This window comes from Podarcis liolepis (assembly GCF_965112155.1).
Source record: "Podarcis liolepis genome assembly, chromosome: 16".
Lineage (NCBI taxonomy): Eukaryota > Metazoa > Chordata > Lepidosauria > Squamata > Lacertidae > Podarcis > Podarcis liolepis.
Window position 1 is genome coordinate 28,856,028 of NC_139567.1, and position 18,508 is coordinate 28,874,535.

An 18,508-nucleotide genomic window follows, 5' to 3' on the forward strand; every position below is an offset into this window, starting at 1 on the left:
AGCACCCAATGAAATGTGCACCTGAAACATGCAAGTGAAACAGCAAATCTGAGCTACAAGCTTCACTCCTGCCACCAACATCCAACCTGTGCAAAGAAGCAGCATTCTAGTATTTCTGCTCCCTTGAAAAGGCTGAGCTATTTGTTCCAAGGCCTGCCACAACTTCCTGCTGCCCAGTCACTCTTGCGCCTATGAAGCCATCCACTTGCTCACTCTGCTTGAGCTGTCACAGAGTTCTTCTGCAGAATACATGGCAGTCAGAACTAAGGCTCCAGGCTCCACAGACAGTGAAAATGCTGAGATCTGCCAAGTCCAGGGTAGGAACTTTACTTGCAACATAAATCTTTGATAAAGTATTAATTGTATTGATAGGTAGCTACATATCAGGCTTTAGAGGGGGGGCACACACACTTGAACAGTCTTTTACAATGATAAAACACTGCATTTACTTACTTTTGTCAGGTATGATCTTGAAAAGCCATATTTAAACACATAAGGTTCAGTTAATTTTTTTTAAAAGGAAGCTTTAGAGACCAAATGCTGTTAGTTTATCCTCCCTGCTTCCTAGGCTCCAGGCTGCTCTTCTCTGAAATAAAAGCTCACAGCTCATGATCCCTCAATTTCCCAAAGCCCAAAACGTTTGTCTATGCATAAAAGTGGGAAGGGGGGGCCTCCCACTTTGTCAAGGGGAAGAGGCAGAAAACCCAAAGATGGAAGACTCATGGAAAACTTCAACAGGGCAAGGCAATAACTTTTTCTGCTACAGGCAAAAAATATTCTGGGTGCTTCACAACTTCCTGCAGAACAAAGGGGAAGGGTGTTGGAAGGAGAGCCACACAGAGAAGAGCTTCCCAAGGAAGAAGAAAGAAATAACTACCTTTGGCATTGGGGGACATTTGTGGCAAGGGAGAATGATTCAACCAAAGACATTCATGTCATGAGAACAGAAATTGTGACAGAATGTAGGCACACGTCCTATGCTGGGGGCAGTGATCCACCAGAAACTGGCCCTTGCAGCTGTTCCCACCAGTTCCACTCTGGCTTCAGGCCTGAGTACCACACCCAGCCAGCCTTGGTCACCCTGATGATTTCTTTTAGCAGAGAGATGCAGGGGGCAGAGTGCTATCCTCTGCTTAAACCCTCTGAGGCTTTCAATACCACTGATCGTAGTATCCTCTTTGAGCAGCTCTGGGAGTTGGCATTTATTGCTGTGGTTCCACTCCACTACCAGAGACCAGCACTGGCAGACAAATGCTCAGCCACCTGGCAGCCTCGTTGTGTAGCCTGCAAGGTTCTAGATTTTGTCCCACATGCTGTTTAACATCTCCTGCTGGGGTGTGTAGTACGGTTTTGTGGTGCAGCATCATCAATATGCAGATGACACCTTACTTGCTCCTCTCTGTTCCATCAGAATCAGGAGAGGCTGTGCAGGTGCAGCCTACAAACGGAAGCTCTGCCCCTCTCTCCACCTGTGGCGACCTGGCTATCCCTTATTTTGCATGCATTCAAGCAGCAATTTAAAACTTATTTGTTCCTGCAGGCCTCTATTAGGTAACGTAATTGATGTAACTGTCAACTGTACTTTATTGCCAATTGTGATTTTGCTTTGTTCTTAGATGTTGGTTTTGTGGATTGTTGCAAGCTGCCCTGGGCTCTTGTGAGAGGAAGGGCAGGGCAATAAGTGCAATAAATACTTCTAAGGCTACTACTACTATTACTAAGAACAATGATAATTTCAAAAGGGCCTGCACAGGAGAGGCTCTCATCAGGTACACGATGGGGCGGAGCTTCCATTCAATCCTATGCACACACACAACCATGTTCTTCATGTATATATAATTTGAACTGCACATATGAAACCACCATGGTAGCTTTCACACTGTAGCCAACAACAAAAAATAAAAATCACAAATATATATATATATAAAAGTTAGTATTTCCAATGCTGGATTCCTTTGAACGTTACAGATGGAAATAATTTTAAAGTTACTTTCAAAGACAAAGAAAAAGCACCTTTCAGGATTTCGTGTACCCTTTTCAGAGGCTTCCAACTGTTCAATCTTCATTTTAAGTAGGAAAGGATCCTGGAAACAGAAAGCCAGTTCTGGTGGGTTCTATCCAGCATTGCTGGCGTGGACTGTTGCTGCCTTCACTTGGGATTTGCAGCCAATATCATTCCAGAGGAGGAAGAGCAGGCAGCAGCGGCCGCTGGAGCTAGCCCTCAGAGCCTGCCCCAGCTAGCAACCCGCAGAAGGACCAAGGAGGTCATCAAGGAAAGTCCCAAATCCTTTGAGGGAACTGCTGGAACCATTTCCCCCTCTTAAAAGAAACCAGTACGTGGAAAGCCTAAAGAACATACAAGTCTCCTACAAAACCCCCAACTGCTTTCTAGGGGAACAAACACACAGACATTCACTCACGCACTCTTAGCCAAGGTCACCTCTCTCTGCCCCGCAGGGCCACCTTGCACCGCAGGGATCGGACATTCAGCAGGGCAAGAGGCTCCTGGGTCACGCCGGGCCCGGCTCCCACTTTGGGGCCGAGGGCAACAGTCACCTGGGAGCGGCAGCAGCAGCGCCCCAAAGGCCGTCACGATTCTGTGTCTGAGCCTGAGCTGCTCTCCCGGCTGATTTCGATCTGCAGCGAGGGCAAGTTGTCAAGGCGGCTCTTCTTCTGGCGAGACTGCTCCTTCTCTTTGATGAGGGCCCCCCAAGCCCGCTGGAGCTCAGAGTCCTCTTCTTCGGGAGAGGCCGACGACTTCTCTGCTTTCTCGGGGACTTTCTCCTGCACCTTTGCTGCGGATCCTAAACGGGTCCATAAGTTTGCTAATAATATACAGAAAGAGAGAGAGATTGGAAGAATTGGTAGCAGCAAGGAAAAGGGGCACTCCCAGATAAGCACCAACTCCTGAGTGACACATTGCCCAAACTGGGGTTTTAATGAGCCCTGACATTCTCTGCACACCGAGGATGAAGGTGAGGCTCAAAGTGTGGTCCCGCTTTACCAAAGCATCCCCCTCATTCATAAGAACTTCAGAACAGCCCAGCTGGATCAGGCCAAAGGAGGCCCACTGAGTCCAGCATCCTGTTCTCACACCAGCCAACCACATGCTGCTTCTGAGAAGCCTGCAAGCTGCCTTGCTTCCCCAGCATTTAGACAAAGGCATAAGAAGAGCCTGCTGAATCAGGCCAATGGCCCATCTGCTCAAGCATCCTGTTCTCACAGTGGCTCATTCCACTCTGCAACTGGAACCAAATAAAAAGAAAAACCCAACAGCATTGTTGCTCTTTCCTCTCCTGAATATGGGAGGGTGGGTGGACATTAACAGCTAGTTTGGGCGTGGGGGGGGGGGAGAGAGAGAGACAACAAAGAGCCAAATGTTGGCATATGAAATATTTTTGACTGAATCTCGCCAATAGCTCTACCCGGGACCTGTGTTTCCTTGACTGTAGTTCCACCAAGCCACTCTTCTCGGGGCTGGTGCAGATACAAATAATTCTTGATACAAATGGCTCTTTCTGAAGCCAGACTAATTCAATACATTGCATTGTTTGAGTATATTACACCAATCCTGGCCCAACTGCACTGGCTGCCAATTAGTTTCCAGGCGCAATTCAAGGTGCTGGGTTTGACTTATAAAGCCTGAAACACCTCATGACCGCAATACCTCAAGGACCGCCTCTCTCCATATGAACCTACCCGGACTCTGCAGTCATAATCTGAGGCCCTTCTTCACGTGCTGCCTCCAGGAGAGATCCAGAGGGTGGCAACACAAGAACCGGCCTTTTCAGCAGTGGCTCCCCATTTGTGTTCTCTCCAGGAAGGTTCGGCTGGCACCTTCATTATACACCAAGTCTTTGGCTGATTGATATTCTGTGGCCTTTTAAATGTGTTGTGGGAGGGGGAATTATTCGTTTGTTTTTGTTCTTATTATGTATTATCTGTTTTTATATTGTAATTTTATATTGTGAACTGCCCTGAGATCTACAGATAAAGGGCAGTACACAAATTTAATAATAATAAAGAGTTTCATCTACATCATACTCATCTTCCAAGAAGTACAAAGCGGAATTCTCGCCTTGCAACAAGGAGTGAAGGTTAGGCCAAGAGATTGATTCACCCAGTCAGCACCACCATGCTGAAATCCCTGCTCAATCTGCTTTTGCCACACTATCATTTCTGCCCAATGGCTGAGCCTCAGCGTACTTGGTGATTCTGTGGTCCTCTCTGGGCCACCATTGTTTCTATAGGCAAGGTCGGTTGACATTATGTAGCACCTTCTCCCCCAGGGACTGACCTGACTTCTTCTCTCTGGTATCAGAGTAGAGGCCTTTCCCGTCCTGCTTGGGGATGCCCAGTCGACTGTGCACATCGGAGAGAGGCTCACGGTGGGACGTGGAGGGGCTTCCAGGTGGGGTGTGGGCTTCTGGGGAGTGTGGCCTCTTGCCAAGCCTCTGCCGAACATCTGGAAACAATGGAAGGAACAGTCATCCACTGGACTTAATTCTGCTTGCTATTATCCCCACATTCCTCCACCTGCTGCAAAGCACCCATACCAAGCTGTGTGTATGGCAAGAAGACTTTGATCCAGAAGTCAGACGGAAGGGTAGCAGTGACAGAAGGGTGGGAGAGGATAAAGGTGGAGCAGAGGAGGAAGAGAATCCTGGGAAGGCGGGGGAGAGCTGGCCCAAGATGAAATTACGAAGCGTCCCCTTCTGAAATGGATTCTGAGAGGTAGCAATGAGACTCGTTGGCTTTCCAGCTCCGGGGTGGCATGAAGGAGCATGGTAGGTGCTGAAGCTGGGGATCTTCCCAGCAGGCAACTTTTAAAGATCAAAAGGGCCAATCAGAAGGCAAGACGGCAATCTGCAGCTTCACCAGATGTTTGCTTCCCAGCAAGGGAAAATGCGAGAAGGAAACTGGAGGGTTGGGGGATCTCGGAGGTGACTTTGTTGAACATACAAAAGACATGAAACTCCTTCCTCTTTGGGCAAATAATTTTCTTATTTATGTACAATGCGCTGTACTGTGTGTATTCAAACTGCTTCCAGGGCATTGTATATCCATAATACAAAAACACTTACAAAAACTAGATCTCCCTAAAGCAGAAGCAGACTGGAGCAGCCCCCTGACAGAGAGGACCCCCATACCTGATCTCACGGAGTTCAGTGGCTGGCGCGGGCTGGGGTTTCCCTGCCGCTTTTCCTCCAAGAGGAGCCGCACATCAGCCACTTTCTCTGAAGTCCCTTTGCTTCCAATTCGGTTCTTGATGTTGCTGGCTGCAACACTATCTGCTCTCATCGAGTTCCTGTGATGTTTAAGAAAAAAAGAAAAACAATTCCTAATTGGCCCAAGGCTTTCCAAAAGGCCTTTCTGCATGGGGGAGGGGTGCAGGTGTGCCTGTTGGCGGTGGGGTCAATATTGCACGCTGGAAAGAAAAGGCTGAGGCATGTTGCTTTTGTTTCTCCTCTCTCTCCCAGTGTGCTCCCAAAAAGTGGTGGAGAGGATAGCAGATCAGGCCTTATACCAAAATAAAGATGCCAATTCCCCCTGCTTAGCTGGAAGACCCTCTCACATTCTGCCCCACTGAGCCAATGGGAATGCGCCTCCCAGGGAAACTAAAGGCCTTGAATGCAGAAGGCCCAGCCAGCCCTGGCCATCCGAGAAAGGGCAGAGCTCACACACTGGCAGTCTGGCCACCACCTCCCCCTCCTGGCCCTAATGGGATGGCTCAGGCCACTGCTGCTTCACTAGGATGCCTTTCTGAGAATCAGAGGCCTAGTGGTCATACCTGATGCTCTTCAACTGAGACTCCACCTCGTCAGCATACATGGTCATCTTCATGCTCTTCTTGGGGGAGGGAGTGGAGATCATCTTCAGCTCCAGGTCATAGTCCATTTCATCCGAGTCAGACTCGCTGGCTGCGCTGGACCGCCGGGAGGCACTCCGCTCCCGTGACTGCTTGAATGCCTGCAGCTCATCCCTGTACTCCACAACCACCCGGTCGTCTTCATCCATGTCCTGATCATCATCATCTTCCTCCTCCTCTTCCTCCTCAATAGGTTCCTCAGGAACATTTACTAGACCTGCAGAGCAAGAAAGTCATTTTAAGAGACAGCATCAGAACTGCAGAGTTGGGAGAGAGCAAAGTCATCCAGCCCAACCGTCTTGGGAAGGAAACCCTTCACCACAGAAACACCTTTGAAGGGAGATGACCTCTCCTGGTCTCTGCTGGAAAACTTCTAAAAATGGATAACTCGCCACCTTCCCAAGTATCCCAGTAATGGCTGGAAAGTCCATACTGGGGCAGAACCCGCCCTACCAAGGTGCAGCAAGGGGGGCATGGGGAAATAAAGTAGGCAAAGGCCAAGGGCAAAATAAATAAATGGATCCATTCGCATCCCAACGCAAGTCTTTCTGCTCTGCAATCACCATCATTAATTGTACTCAATAGCAGAAATAATATGAAATGGATTTTAACAGTTTTTAAAAGAAGCCCTATAAATGGGCTAGCTGCTAATTAAAGTACAAGATCACAACTTCCAGAATATTGGTGGAAAGTTCTTATGTTGGTTTTTTAATTAACTGTATAAGAATAAAATGGGTTTTCCTTGTATTCTTGTCAATATTGCATGGGTGTTTTATTTTTTTTATTTTAAAAAATAATTTCTGGTTTTCATAAGGAGTAATTTTTGTGCCTTCAAATGGCACTCAGCCAGAATTAGTCTGACTCAGCTTACTGGAACCATTTTTGTTCTCACAAGACTCTTCTGTACTTCCTTGAAATATTCATCCCTCACCCTGCCTGCTTTTCAGGGTGTTTCATAACAAGGCTTCCCTCTCCTTAAAGGCTGTTGGGTTGATATACAGTATTCTAATGCCACATTTCAGAGCCAAAGCCGCATGACACATGCAGGCTTTCTACATGACCTAAAACAGGGAACAGCAATAATGAAAAATCCAGCCCAACATCTTTTAATGGCCAGACATTGGGCAGCAAGAGGGTCTTTTCCCCTTGGCTGTGCTCAGAGACTGGCTGCCTTTGCAGCTTAACAACTGGTGTCTGAGTTTGCATCTTTCTTCCTGCCTCCATTTTTTCCTTTCAGGCCTTATCTCTTAGAGTTTGAAGGAAGGGAAAGTCATGTATTTTACTGATTTGTAAGCCACTCTGGGACCAACTAACCATGTTTTGAATAAGCAAAGCAAATTAAAACAAAAAGGTCTTTGCCCAACACATCCTTGGGGTTCCCAGAGCAAATTGCATGACACCTCAAGCAGCCACACACCTTCAAACAACCAGAGGTATTGGCCTGAACCTCTCAAGCCCCTGAAGGCAAGCAAGGTCACCCTCTTCCCCAACATGCCGATTCCACAAGGCCCCTCTGCAAGCCAATAGCTTCTTCTGCCAAAGGGTTTTGCCTGCATGCAGAATCCAGCCGCTGCCTTTGTTTGGGAAGAGGAACCCTAAAGAAAGCCTTTGCTGTTCTGCTTTTGCAAGGCCCACAAACCACTTGGGGACACATTGCACCTGTAGCTCTCAGGTACCTGAGTGGCGATGTTTGTAAGGAGGCGTGAGGCCAACATCATCCCCAATGAGAGTCCTTTTCTTAATCACGTCGCGGTGGAGCCTGCGTGAATGGTATCTCCGCTTCCTGGAAAGCCACACAGAGAGGACACAGCTGTCACATACACCACCACCAAGAACAGAAGGAAATACCTGTCTGTTCCCTTCCCCGGTAGGGTGGGTCACAGAGCTATAGGCTGCCTCCCTTCCTCACTCACCAGGAGTTGCTCAATATGCCTTTCATGCCTCCATAATTGGGATTCCCATATTTCATGTAATACTGGCTCCTCCTGGCAGCCCCAAGCTCCTTTTTGTCATCTGCAGGAGCAAAGCACAAGCTCAGGGACTACCGTCGGATACTTGCTTTAAAAGTGCCCATCCTATCAAGAGCCCCCAATCGAAAACATTTTAAAAAACAGGATGCAATTTTAATCAGCAAGGCAGCTGCACAGGCAAGACACACACACCCCAACAACGAAAAAGGCCAATGGAAGACTCGATTGCCATTCCACCCATCTACCCTCAGAAAATGTTGTGTTTTCATAGAGCATCTAAGACCAAGCCAGGAGGGAGTGGGAGAGTCCTGCTGGAGGAGGAACCGCCCATCCTGTTTATTTTTACACTAGAACAAACCATCCCTGCAGGAGAAGCGCTTTACCTCTGGTAGCAAACCTCATGAAGAGCTTGTTGCCTTTGGCCAGTTTACTGGCTGGACGCAGGTCATTCCGCAACAAGGAGTCTTCCTCCGCCTGGGAGAGAGTGTCCAGCTGTGGAAAGAACACCTGTCAGGCTCAATCTCTCTGCAGGGGCGGAAACTACTGTAAAGGCCTGATTGTTAAAAAGCGGCAGCAATTTCAGCTTCGCCTGAAGACACAATATAGGCGCGGAGAAGCCCAGAGGTCCTGTACCCCAGGGTTCAGAGACCGATCCCAGTAAGGGGTGGGGGAGGGCTTCTTGGAAGCATATGGCTGCCCTCTGAGGGGAGGAAGAAGGCTTAACCAGATAGGCCACTTTGGTGTGCTCCAGCAAGACTCTGCTTGCCTTCTCGTGACATTCCATGGGAGCAGGGAGGAGAAAGAGAGAAGTGTTCTTATATGGATAAATAGCCAAGTACAGTGGTGCCTCGCAAGACGAAATTAATCCGTTCCGCGAGTCTCTTCGTCTTGCGGTTTTTTCGTCTTGCGAAGCACGGCTATTAGCGGCTTAGCGGCTATTAACTGCTTAGCGGCTTTAAGAAAAAGGAAACAAACTCGCAAGACGTTTCATCTTGCGAAGCAAGCCCATAGGGAAATTCGTCTTGCGAAGCGACTCAAAAAACGCAAAACCCTTTCGTCTAGCGAGTTTTTCGTCTTGCAAGGCATTCGTCTTGCGGGGCACCACTGTATTTGATTGCTGAAAGATGCTCTTCCTGGCAGCCTTAACATTATCAGTTTTTTATTACAGCTTGAAAAACAAGGAAAACATGATACAGAATACCCTGTGGGTATAGGGTGGTATACAAGTGCAATAAATAACAACATCAAGTACGAAGCACTTTTTAAACATAAAAACTAAGAGAGAGAAAAGAAGGGGGGAAAGCAAAATACTTCTGATTCTTTGTCTATCAGCTATATAAACTTATGCAAAATACTTGCTCTTCTACTTTCCATAAACCATCCTTTTTTCAGTCCTCAAACCCAGATAGCAGTAGAAAATATTCCTAGGCAAATGGGGAAATGAGTACGTCTGCATCAGAAAATGTTCAGATGCCCAAGTGAAACATGCCTAATTCAGCACGTTTATTCTACTTTTATTCTTTAGAAACTGCCAAGTTCACCTAATGTTTATCTGACACTAGCACCCATTCACTGTTACTAGTGAATTTTCCGCAGAACTATAAAGCAGTGAAAATTTCCTGACCCAGCCTCCTGCACTGACCTCGGTCTCATTTGTATGGTCGTCTTCCACCTCGCCCTCCTCCGCCTCGTCATCAGAGCTCTCTTCCTGTTTCTCTGAAATGAAGTGCACACAAAAATGAATGTCAAAAGGTGGTGTGTGCCATTGGATGATGTGCTGCTTTACCACCTCCAACTGCCACAACTCCATAGAAACCACCCCACGAAGTGGGATCCCTCCACAGGAAGGAGGGGAGAGGAGCAGGCAGCTTGTGCAACAACAAACCAGCACCCTGAGCCACATGGGGTTGAGAAGCAGAAGTCCATCTACAAGAGGGAACCCAACTGAGAATGTTCTCAAGGTACAGCTTTGCTTTCTCACTGAACAGCGAGGGATGGTGATATTCGAAAGGGCACACAGCTGAAGGGCAGGGAACCTGCTCTGCATGCATGTGGCCCCAGGCAGCAGCAGTGGGGCTGGGAAAGGCATGGAGCCCTGAAGGAACAGAGGATGCTGCCCTATGAGACCGAGACAGGCCTCTGGTCTCTCCAGCTCAGTACTGCCTACACTGACTGGTAATGCTCTCCAGGGCTTCGGGCGGAGGGGTGCAACCGATGTCAGTCTCGCTGAAATTTAAGGGCATAAGTGAAGTAACATCCATTAGTTTGAATGGCTTTGCTCTGAGAAGCACTAACAATGGTTGCCACCTGGGGGGTTTTCAGTGATCCCAAGGATCTGCATACCAAGGGGTTGCTCTGCCAGTGAGCTCAGGCCCTTTCTGTAAAACATTCAACGTTGTCTCAGTGATGTAACTCAGTGCCAAGCAAGCAGTTTCATACGCACATCCAACCTGGGCTGCAGGTTATTCATGACCATCGGTAGCCACCTTGAGGGTCCCATGTGCCAGGATGAAAATAAGACCACAAACACCAATTTTTAATATATGACCCTACAAAGCTGCCTGACGCTGCCAGATTCTGCTGGCAGCTATGGCAGCTCTCAGAGGTCTTTCCCAGCCCTGCCATCCAAAAGTCTTTTCTCCCTGGTGACAGAGACAAAACACACTGAATTTTGGACCCCTGGGCTTTTGCCACCCCGCTTGTAGCCTGCCTTTTCTTGAAGGAGCTCCAGGAAGCAGTGACTTTACAATGGGATTTCTCCTTTCCAAGCCTGAGAAACACTGAGGCCTTGAACCAGCACTTCACACAACCGAAGGCAATACTCCAACCAGTGTGCCACCCTGGTTGGTCCCAAGGGTGGCACTCCAGAAATGCACTGAGCAGCTCTGAGTGCAGGTGCCCAGGCGAGCCATGCCTCAAAGGCCAGAGCTCAGGGACTCCCTCCCCAGGGACCATGGAAAGGTCAGCTTCCAGAAGCAACTACCTTTCTTGCTTGCCTCCACCACCGCCACCTTCTTGCTGTTTTCTTGGGGTTTCATCTTCTCCTCCTCAGGCATAGAGCTCATGTTGATGAGCGCTCGGGTGGCTGTTACCTCGTCAAGCCAGACAACGTTGCCTTCAAGCAAAGCAGAGAGCCAGTCGGTGGCCCAGCCAGATAAAATGACAGTGCTGCAATGTCCCAATGCACAGGGCAAGCATGAAGCTTTGTTACGGTTTGTCTTGTGCATGAGGTGAACAATCCTGCACTGCTAGCATCTAAACACAGAATGGGGAGCGGGGGGACATGACAGACAGACAGACAGAACTGGGTCCAATTCACCCCACATCAGCCAAGAGCCGGGGGGTTACACACCCTCAAGCAACTTACATGAAGTGTCATCCAGCCACTCGATGTGAGCAGGAGGATACTCCTTGAAATAGGCAAAGATGTCCTGGGTGCTCATTTCATCAACACCACAAACGTAGATGGTGTCCAGCCGGACTTTCGGGATGGCTGCAAAGAAACCCATTATCTCCTTTAGCTGCCAGCAACAGGAGGCAGAAACACATGATGGGGAAAAGGAAAGGAAGGGCATGAGAGGCCTCACTAAGTGGCAATGATGAAAAAGTCATTACAATTTGCAGAGAGGCAAAGAACCGCAAGAGAGGAAGATGGTGGGGAGAATAACAACCCACCTCATGAGACATTTTTTAGGGGCAGGGTTTGAGATAAACTACTAGACTATTTTATTTTAGAATGAGTCAGTTATGTTTTAAAGAGAGGGTTTAAAACTATTTGCATTATAGCAGCACTTTCTCCAGTTTATTGATAAAGCTGACTCTTCCTTCCAATTTTTAAAAATCCTTTAATTTACTACAATGCTGATGTTTTTTGTATTCAGTATCATTTCTCTCGCCCTCTCCCTATATATTCTCAACAGGTAAAAGCCAAGCTCTGTTGGGCTCAATCTCCAACATGGGGGCATATTTACATAGAAAAAAATTATAAACCACTTAATAATAACAAGTCTAAGCAGCGTACATACATTAATTCTCAATAATAAAATTACCCCCAAAATAGGCATACATAACTAGATTATGCCTGTGTTACCAACTGAAACAGTATATTTAGCATGCCTGTCTAACAGCATTTGCAGTTCTTGTTTAATAAACTGGGGCATTTATATTTCTAAATTTATTAACGGTAAAAAGTATATTTTATATGCTTATGTATAACTTAACACATGAATATCGGTATTATTTCTGTGATCATTACATTTCGAAGAACATAGCAAATTATGCTTCTTAGTATTAAACTAAGTTTAGAGCTGGTAAGAAATAATGCATATATTTCCATTTCCTTTTTTTTAAAAAACAAAAAACCCCAGGAAATACTGATTTTCCCCAATGCTTCAAAATGTCCAGAAATTTTATATAATGATGTCCCCACAGCCCCTGTTACACATGAACACTTTAAACATTGTAATCCAAAGTGCTCAGCCAGAAGGCTCCACATATTTATACCACAAGTCATTTCTTACAGATATGATAGCTTGTGAAAAACTAGAAGTTTTCTGTCATCAGCCTCTTCTCCCAAGTAAATAGATTTTATTGCTTTATAAAACAAGAAAACTCACGAGAAGGAAAAGCCCCTCCTTCACAAAGGCCAGCTCTGGAATCCCCTGATACAGAAAGGAGCCTGAAGCCCGAGAAGAACAAGATCTCTTGTTGCTTAAGCCACTTTCTAAGCCACACACAGCTCCAAATACCTTTCTTCACCATGTCTCGGTCCAATGCCACATTTCTTTGTGCGAGATTCACCTCTGCACGGAAATGAAAACGCTTTGCTCTTTGCTCCTTCTTCTCGATGGCTTCCTACAAAAAGCAAAGGCATCAAAAGGAGAAAGAGCCGGCTAGTCAGGCATCATAGGCAAACCAGGAGTCATAGAGCACCTGGCTCCTGACACAGGAGGAACAGAGAAAGTTCATCACAAAACCCTACAGCTAAATCCCTCGTCTGACAAAGGATTGCCTGATTACCTGACACAGAACAGCAACAAAACTTATGGTCTGGTACTTCAGGAATGACAGGCCTATTCCCTTACAACAAGCCTCCATGCAGTTTGGACATTTCTGCCTCTTCCAAATTGGGTGATGAAATCCAAAGTAAATATGGTGGGTGAAGTAAAACCTAGAGTCAAGTTAGCAATGCAGCAAAAAGTGCCCAAAGGAGTGGCTTAAAACAGGGATGCAAACATCTGATTGAGAATGCTGGAGGCTGGCTTTTGAGGTAGTTACAACAGTTTGGTGACACAAACTCTCTTTGGGTTTGATGGCTGGAACCTTCCTCTCAGAAGACAGGCGTCAACTGGCATCAAAGGCTGTTTGGAAGCAAGTCCTAGCTCTACTGCTAGTACCAGCAGACCCCCCCAACAAAAAAGGGAACAGTTTCTTTTCTGAAGTAAAACTCCGATTATAAAACAGGGCAGTAGAGGGGCTTTGCAGCCTCAATGCCATGACACTCGGATACTTCGTGTAGCTGTGACACAGCCATCCACAGCTGCCAAGAACTGCTTTCCAGCTGCCTAGGGAGGACTCCCTTGCTGAGTGCCTGCCTCTCTCCACCTGGCCTAGGGCAGGGCCTGGCTGGCCTCATAAGGACTGCTGCTGCGGTTGCTGTCCAACAAGGACTGGGGTATTTTGGGGAAAGTTTTGTTGGGAGTTTTTGCTGTTGTTACTGATATTAACTTTTTGCATATTTTTATGTGGAAATTGTTCAGCTTGGTTATGTAGATTTTAATGTGTTATTTTTATGACTATTTGCTATGTTTGTAATTATGTAAATCTTTTCATATCGTAAGCCGCCTTGAGCATTGTTTTAACTGTGAAAAGGCGGCATACAAATAAAATGATGGTGGTGGATTCCCAGCAGCTGCCACCTTACGAGCCTCCTACACGTCCAGAGGTGGCATTCTCAGCCCTTCAAAATAATACCTACATAGGCTACAAAAACACAGAAAGAGCCATTTGGCTCAACCCCCGTAACAAACCCAGCCTCTTCAATAAAGCATTACAGCACAGAAATACCGTGTGCAACAGCCAAAGATAGCTTGTGTCACAAACATAAAGGTGCCCATTATTAACTGAATGTGTAAAAAACTAGCAACATAACAAATGATATATCAGCTGTAGAAAAATAGACCAACTGAGTCTGAAACCCGCCATTTGCTAGAGCAGGCATGTCCAACCTGTCAATCATGATTTACCATTCGACCGTGGGACATCCCTTGTTGATTCTGGATGATTGCATGATACTGAAAGCTCCCCCCCCCAAAAAAAAAATAGCTCAACAACTTTGGTGCAGCCTCCCCCAAAAAAGCTTGACACCTTTGGTCAATCCAATGAGAAAATCACTACCAGTATTTTTATGGTGGGAGTAGACTGCAGTCTCTTGGGAGTTGGACATGCCTGTGCTATAGTTTCAGGTTTAGTGTAAAACCTCCAAGCACGCACGGAATACCTTTGAAGTGACATCAATCCCAGTGATGAAGCTCCCGGCTTTGTTTTCATATCTTCTGCTGGTGTCCTGAAATGAAAACAAAATAATAAGTAAAGCAGATAAGCAAGCTACAATTCTACATCGGGCCATACACAGGTGCTGCTTTTGAGGCCTCAGAATGCCAAAGGACACCAGACGAGAAACCGTTTACTGATAAAAGAGGGGAGTCCACCACTGCTGCCCACATTCCGTCGAGAGCTCCAAACCAGGTGACCTTCTTCGTAGGGCCAATTCACAAGGCCGCTTCCACCCGCTGCAGCTTTTCCCTCGGCCAGGGCAAAGGGCAAGTGCAGCCAGCCGGCTCCCTCTGCCAAGCGACAGTAGCCCACTTAAAAAACAAAAGCGGGCCTTCTTGAAAGCTGACCCCGCTACCCCCGTGTTACATGGGGCTTGAGAGTGCCACGGGCGACCCTTTGTCTTCCGAGCTCTCGCCGACCTGCCAGAGCCCGGCCCTGAGTGAGGAGGCGGGTGCGGAGGGGTCGGAAGCCCCATCCATCGCCATGCGGGGATGGGGGGCACGAGGCCCCTCTACCTGTGGTGAAAATGCACTCTGCCCATGCCCAAGGGAACTCTCTCCTCTCTCCCGACTTTGCAGGCCCAAGGCCTTCCCAGCCCCCTGTCTCCGTTACCGGCAGCAGCTCCCTCAGCGAGCGCCGAACCGGCACCTCCAGCTCCTCCTCTTCCCCGTCGTCGTCGTCCTCCTCGTCTTCGTCGTCTTCTTCTTCTCCTCCGGCGGGGGCGGCGTCGGGCGGAGGAGGCGCGGCGTCTGGGCCCGGCGGGGACGGCCTGGCCTGCACCACCAGCAGCTCGCCCTCCTCCACCTCCATGGGCTCCGGCTCGGCCGCCTTCACGGAGATGCGGAGGCCCCGCACCGCCGCCATCGCCTCACGAAAAAGCCGCCGCCGCCGCCGCCGAGGGAGGGAGGGACCGGAAGCAGGAAGGGCCCACAGAGGGAAAGGCAGCCCGGATGTCCGGAGAGAGCGTCGCCGGAAAACGGCAGGGGGCGCCGGTGCAGAAGAGAGAAGAGGCACAGAGCGGGCCCAGGACGAACACCGTCTCGTCATCGCCCCCTTCAGGCGCGTCTCGGAACAAGACGTACCAACAGCCACCAGTAGGGTTTAGGCAGGGCCAAGCTGGCGGACTTGTAGCGGACTTTTTTTGCAGGGCCAAGCTGGCGGACTTGCTGGTGGCAGCAGCCACGAAATTAAAAGACGCCTGCTTCTTGGGAGAGGGGCAATGACAGGCCTAGACAGCATCTTGAGAAGTAGAGACGTCACCTTGCCAACAAAGGTCCGTATAGTTAAAGCCATGGTTTTCCCAGTAGTGATGTATGGAAGTGAGAGCTGGACCATCAAGAAGGCTGATTGCCAAAGAATTGATGCTTTTGAATTATGGTGCTGGAGGAGACTCTTGAGAGTCCCATGGACTGCAAGAAGATCAAACGCATCCATTCTTAAGGAAATCAGCCCTGAGTGCTCACTGGAAGGACAGATCCTGAAGCTGAGGCTCCAGTACTTTGGCCACCTCATGAGAAGAGAAGACTCCCTGGAGAAGACACTGATGCTGGGAAAGATGGAGGGCACAAGGAGAAGGGGGCGACAGAGGACGAGATGGTTGGATAGTCTTTTCGAGGTTACCAGCATGAGTTTGACCAAACTGCAGGAGGTAGTGGAGGACAGAGGTGCCTGGCATGCTCTGGTCCATGGGGTCACGAAGAGTCGGACACAACTAAACGACTGAACAACAGCAACAAAAGCTGGCGGACTCTGACCAGCAGCCTCTTCGGGGTGGGCAGGGAGCACGTTCTTCTCACTGCAGCTGCTGCTGGCTTCGTCATCTCGGGTCTGCTTGTCCCCTCCCTCCATAAATCGGTCCAATCCGTCTCTAAACCCATCCAGGTTGGCAGCCACCACTGCCTCTTCTTGTGGCAGAGAGTTCCACAGTTTAATTCTGCGCTGCTGCGTAAAGAAGGTCCTTTCTCTCTTTTGCTTGCGAATCGCCTTCCCTTCAGCTTCAAGGGAGCAGTCCATTTGAACTGGGGCTAGGAGAGGTTTTCTCCCAATCCACTTTTTCTGCATCATCTCTTATTATTATTCTATCAATTGGGACCCAATTCATGGGGCCAAGGTCCCTTTGGTCTCCCAGTAAAATATTTGAGGGCGCTGGGCCCCCAAAGTTGATGGGCATTGCCATTCAGATGGTGTGCATGCACCACATCTTGTGATTGATTACACGGGGCAGGGCTTAACTGGGCCTCCCAATATTTTATTCAAGTTGGCACCCCTGAATTAGAGCAAATAATAAAGATGATAATGGGCAACCTTGTTTTGTCCTGCAGCTAAATTGACATTTTTTGTGAATCCATATTATGCTAATTGTAGGAGATGTACTATCATGCATATTTTCTAATATTCTGAAAAATTTAGGGCCAAATGCATTCTTTTCATCACTCTGATTAAATACTTTGGTTCCATGCAGTCAAATGCTTTAAATTTACCACAGGCTAGTGGTGAGGTAGTCTGTTTACTATGGTATATTATGTTTAATAATTGCCTAACTGAGTCTGTGATTTTACACACCAATACAAACCCAGCTTGATCCAGATGAATCATTCCATCAATTTTTATGGGAGTTTAGTGGGTGATCGTTCATTTTTTTCTTGTTTCACGTAGTCAGCCAATAAACGGTTGCCAGGTACTTTAAAAAGAAAAAGTTCTGGCATGCCTTGATCGGTCCAGACTTGATTAGTCAATGCATTCTTTTTTCTTAAAAGGCCAAACATCTCCACATTTTTATCATGCTTTAGCCTATCCTGCCCTTTCCTGTGAGCTCAAGGAGGGAAAGAAAGAGCAGCGAAGAATCCAAACAAACCCATCTGGTGCAGAAAAAGCGGCCAAGTCAACAGACACTCGGTTCTACTTGATCCTGGCCCTGGAATGCGAGCCCAAAGTGGGAGCTGTTGGCCCCAGGCCCCCCAAAATTGAGGGGCAACAGCTTAAGGTTCACAGAAAGCTCCCTGGCCAAGGAAACCGAGACAGCCTCTCTTATATACAGATGGACATCTGCCTGTCTGTCTGATGCAGCCAGGCTGAGCCCTGCAGAAAGCAGATGCAATCCCACCAGCAAACCTGGTGCAAGGCCTGATCCTGCAGCTTGCCTGTCACCCTTGAATGTGAAATGCCTCCTTGCCGCAGAGACACAAGTCCTTTTCATTTCTGATTTTTAAAAGTGAAACCAGGGCCAGCTAGGCTGGTTTTCTTCCTACTACCTCGGGTTAAGTACTTAATTCGTTCCCGAGGTCCTTTCTTAACCTGAAACTGTTTTTAACTTGAAGCACCACTTTAGCTAATGGGGCCTCCCGCTGCTGCTGCCGCGTCGCTGAAGCATGATTTCTGTTCTCATCGTGAAGCAAAGTTCTTAACCTGAGGTAATATTTCTGGGTTAGCGGAATCTGTAACCTGAAGCGTATGTAACCCGAGGTACTACTGTACTGTACCTCCAGCCTGGCAAGGCAGTCTCAGCTGACAAGTGCAGATGGAAGCCCCCTCCGGCAGCCTGGCCTGCCGAGGAGGAACTGTTCTGTTCCCATATTTTACAGACTGATTTACAGTTGGGCTATGGCTGTAAACCCGTCCTCTCCTGGACAGCCAAGATTCCAGAAGGGCTGCAGCCATCCTGGCAATAAAACAAGCCAAGTCCGGACACATCTTGGGAGAAGAGCCACCTGGGGTGGGGTTGGGGCTGGAAATCCTGTGAGGAAACTGCCAGATAGCGGAAGTTGGGATTGGAGCAGGAGAGGGAGGGCAAGGGAGGCTTTAGGGGGGCCCCCAGTTTGGCTCCTGAGGGAGACATTCAGCCAACGGAGCTGGGCGGTGGTGGTGAGAAGTTGGCAGGGTTAGAGGGGACAGGGGTTAGGATAGAGGCAGTATGGTGTAATGGTTAGAGTGCTGGACTAGGACCTGGGAGAGCAAGGTTCGAATCCCCACTCAGCCCTGAAGCTCACTGGATGGCCTTGGGCCAATCACTCACTCTTAGCCTAAGCTCCCTCACAGGGTTGTTGTGGGAAAGAAATGAGGAGGAGGAGAACCAGGCACATCACCTTGAGATCCTGGGAATATAAAAGTGGTATAT

The 18,508-nt window shown here is 48.2% G+C and overlaps 1 protein-coding gene across 2 annotated transcripts; it reads right to left on the minus strand.

Annotated features, from left to right (window-relative positions):
• Positions 1–344: 344 nt before the first annotated feature.
• On the minus strand, positions 345–15,367 carry NCBP3 (nuclear cap binding subunit 3). 2 transcript variants are annotated; one of them, XM_083479295.1, is made up of 13 exons: positions 15,007–15,367; positions 14,339–14,404; positions 12,588–12,693; positions 11,207–11,332; positions 10,823–10,954; positions 9,482–9,555; positions 8,223–8,331; positions 7,783–7,882; positions 7,546–7,652; positions 5,792–6,086; positions 5,151–5,308; positions 4,298–4,465; positions 345–2,825 (listed from the first exon to the last, which is right to left on the minus strand). In XM_083479295.1, the coding sequence occupies exons 1-13, from the start codon at positions 15,256–15,258 to the stop codon at positions 2,590–2,592; spliced, it is 1,929 nt and encodes a 642-aa protein (XP_083335421.1). In that variant the 5' UTR covers positions 15,259–15,367; the 3' UTR covers positions 345–2,589. The 2 variants fall into 2 exon arrangements, with proteins under 2 accessions (XP_083335421.1, XP_083335420.1); XM_083479294.1 differs by having other exon boundaries at positions 9,464–9,555; positions 15,007–15,318.
• Between the last annotated feature and the right edge of the window lie 3,141 nt (positions 15,368–18,508).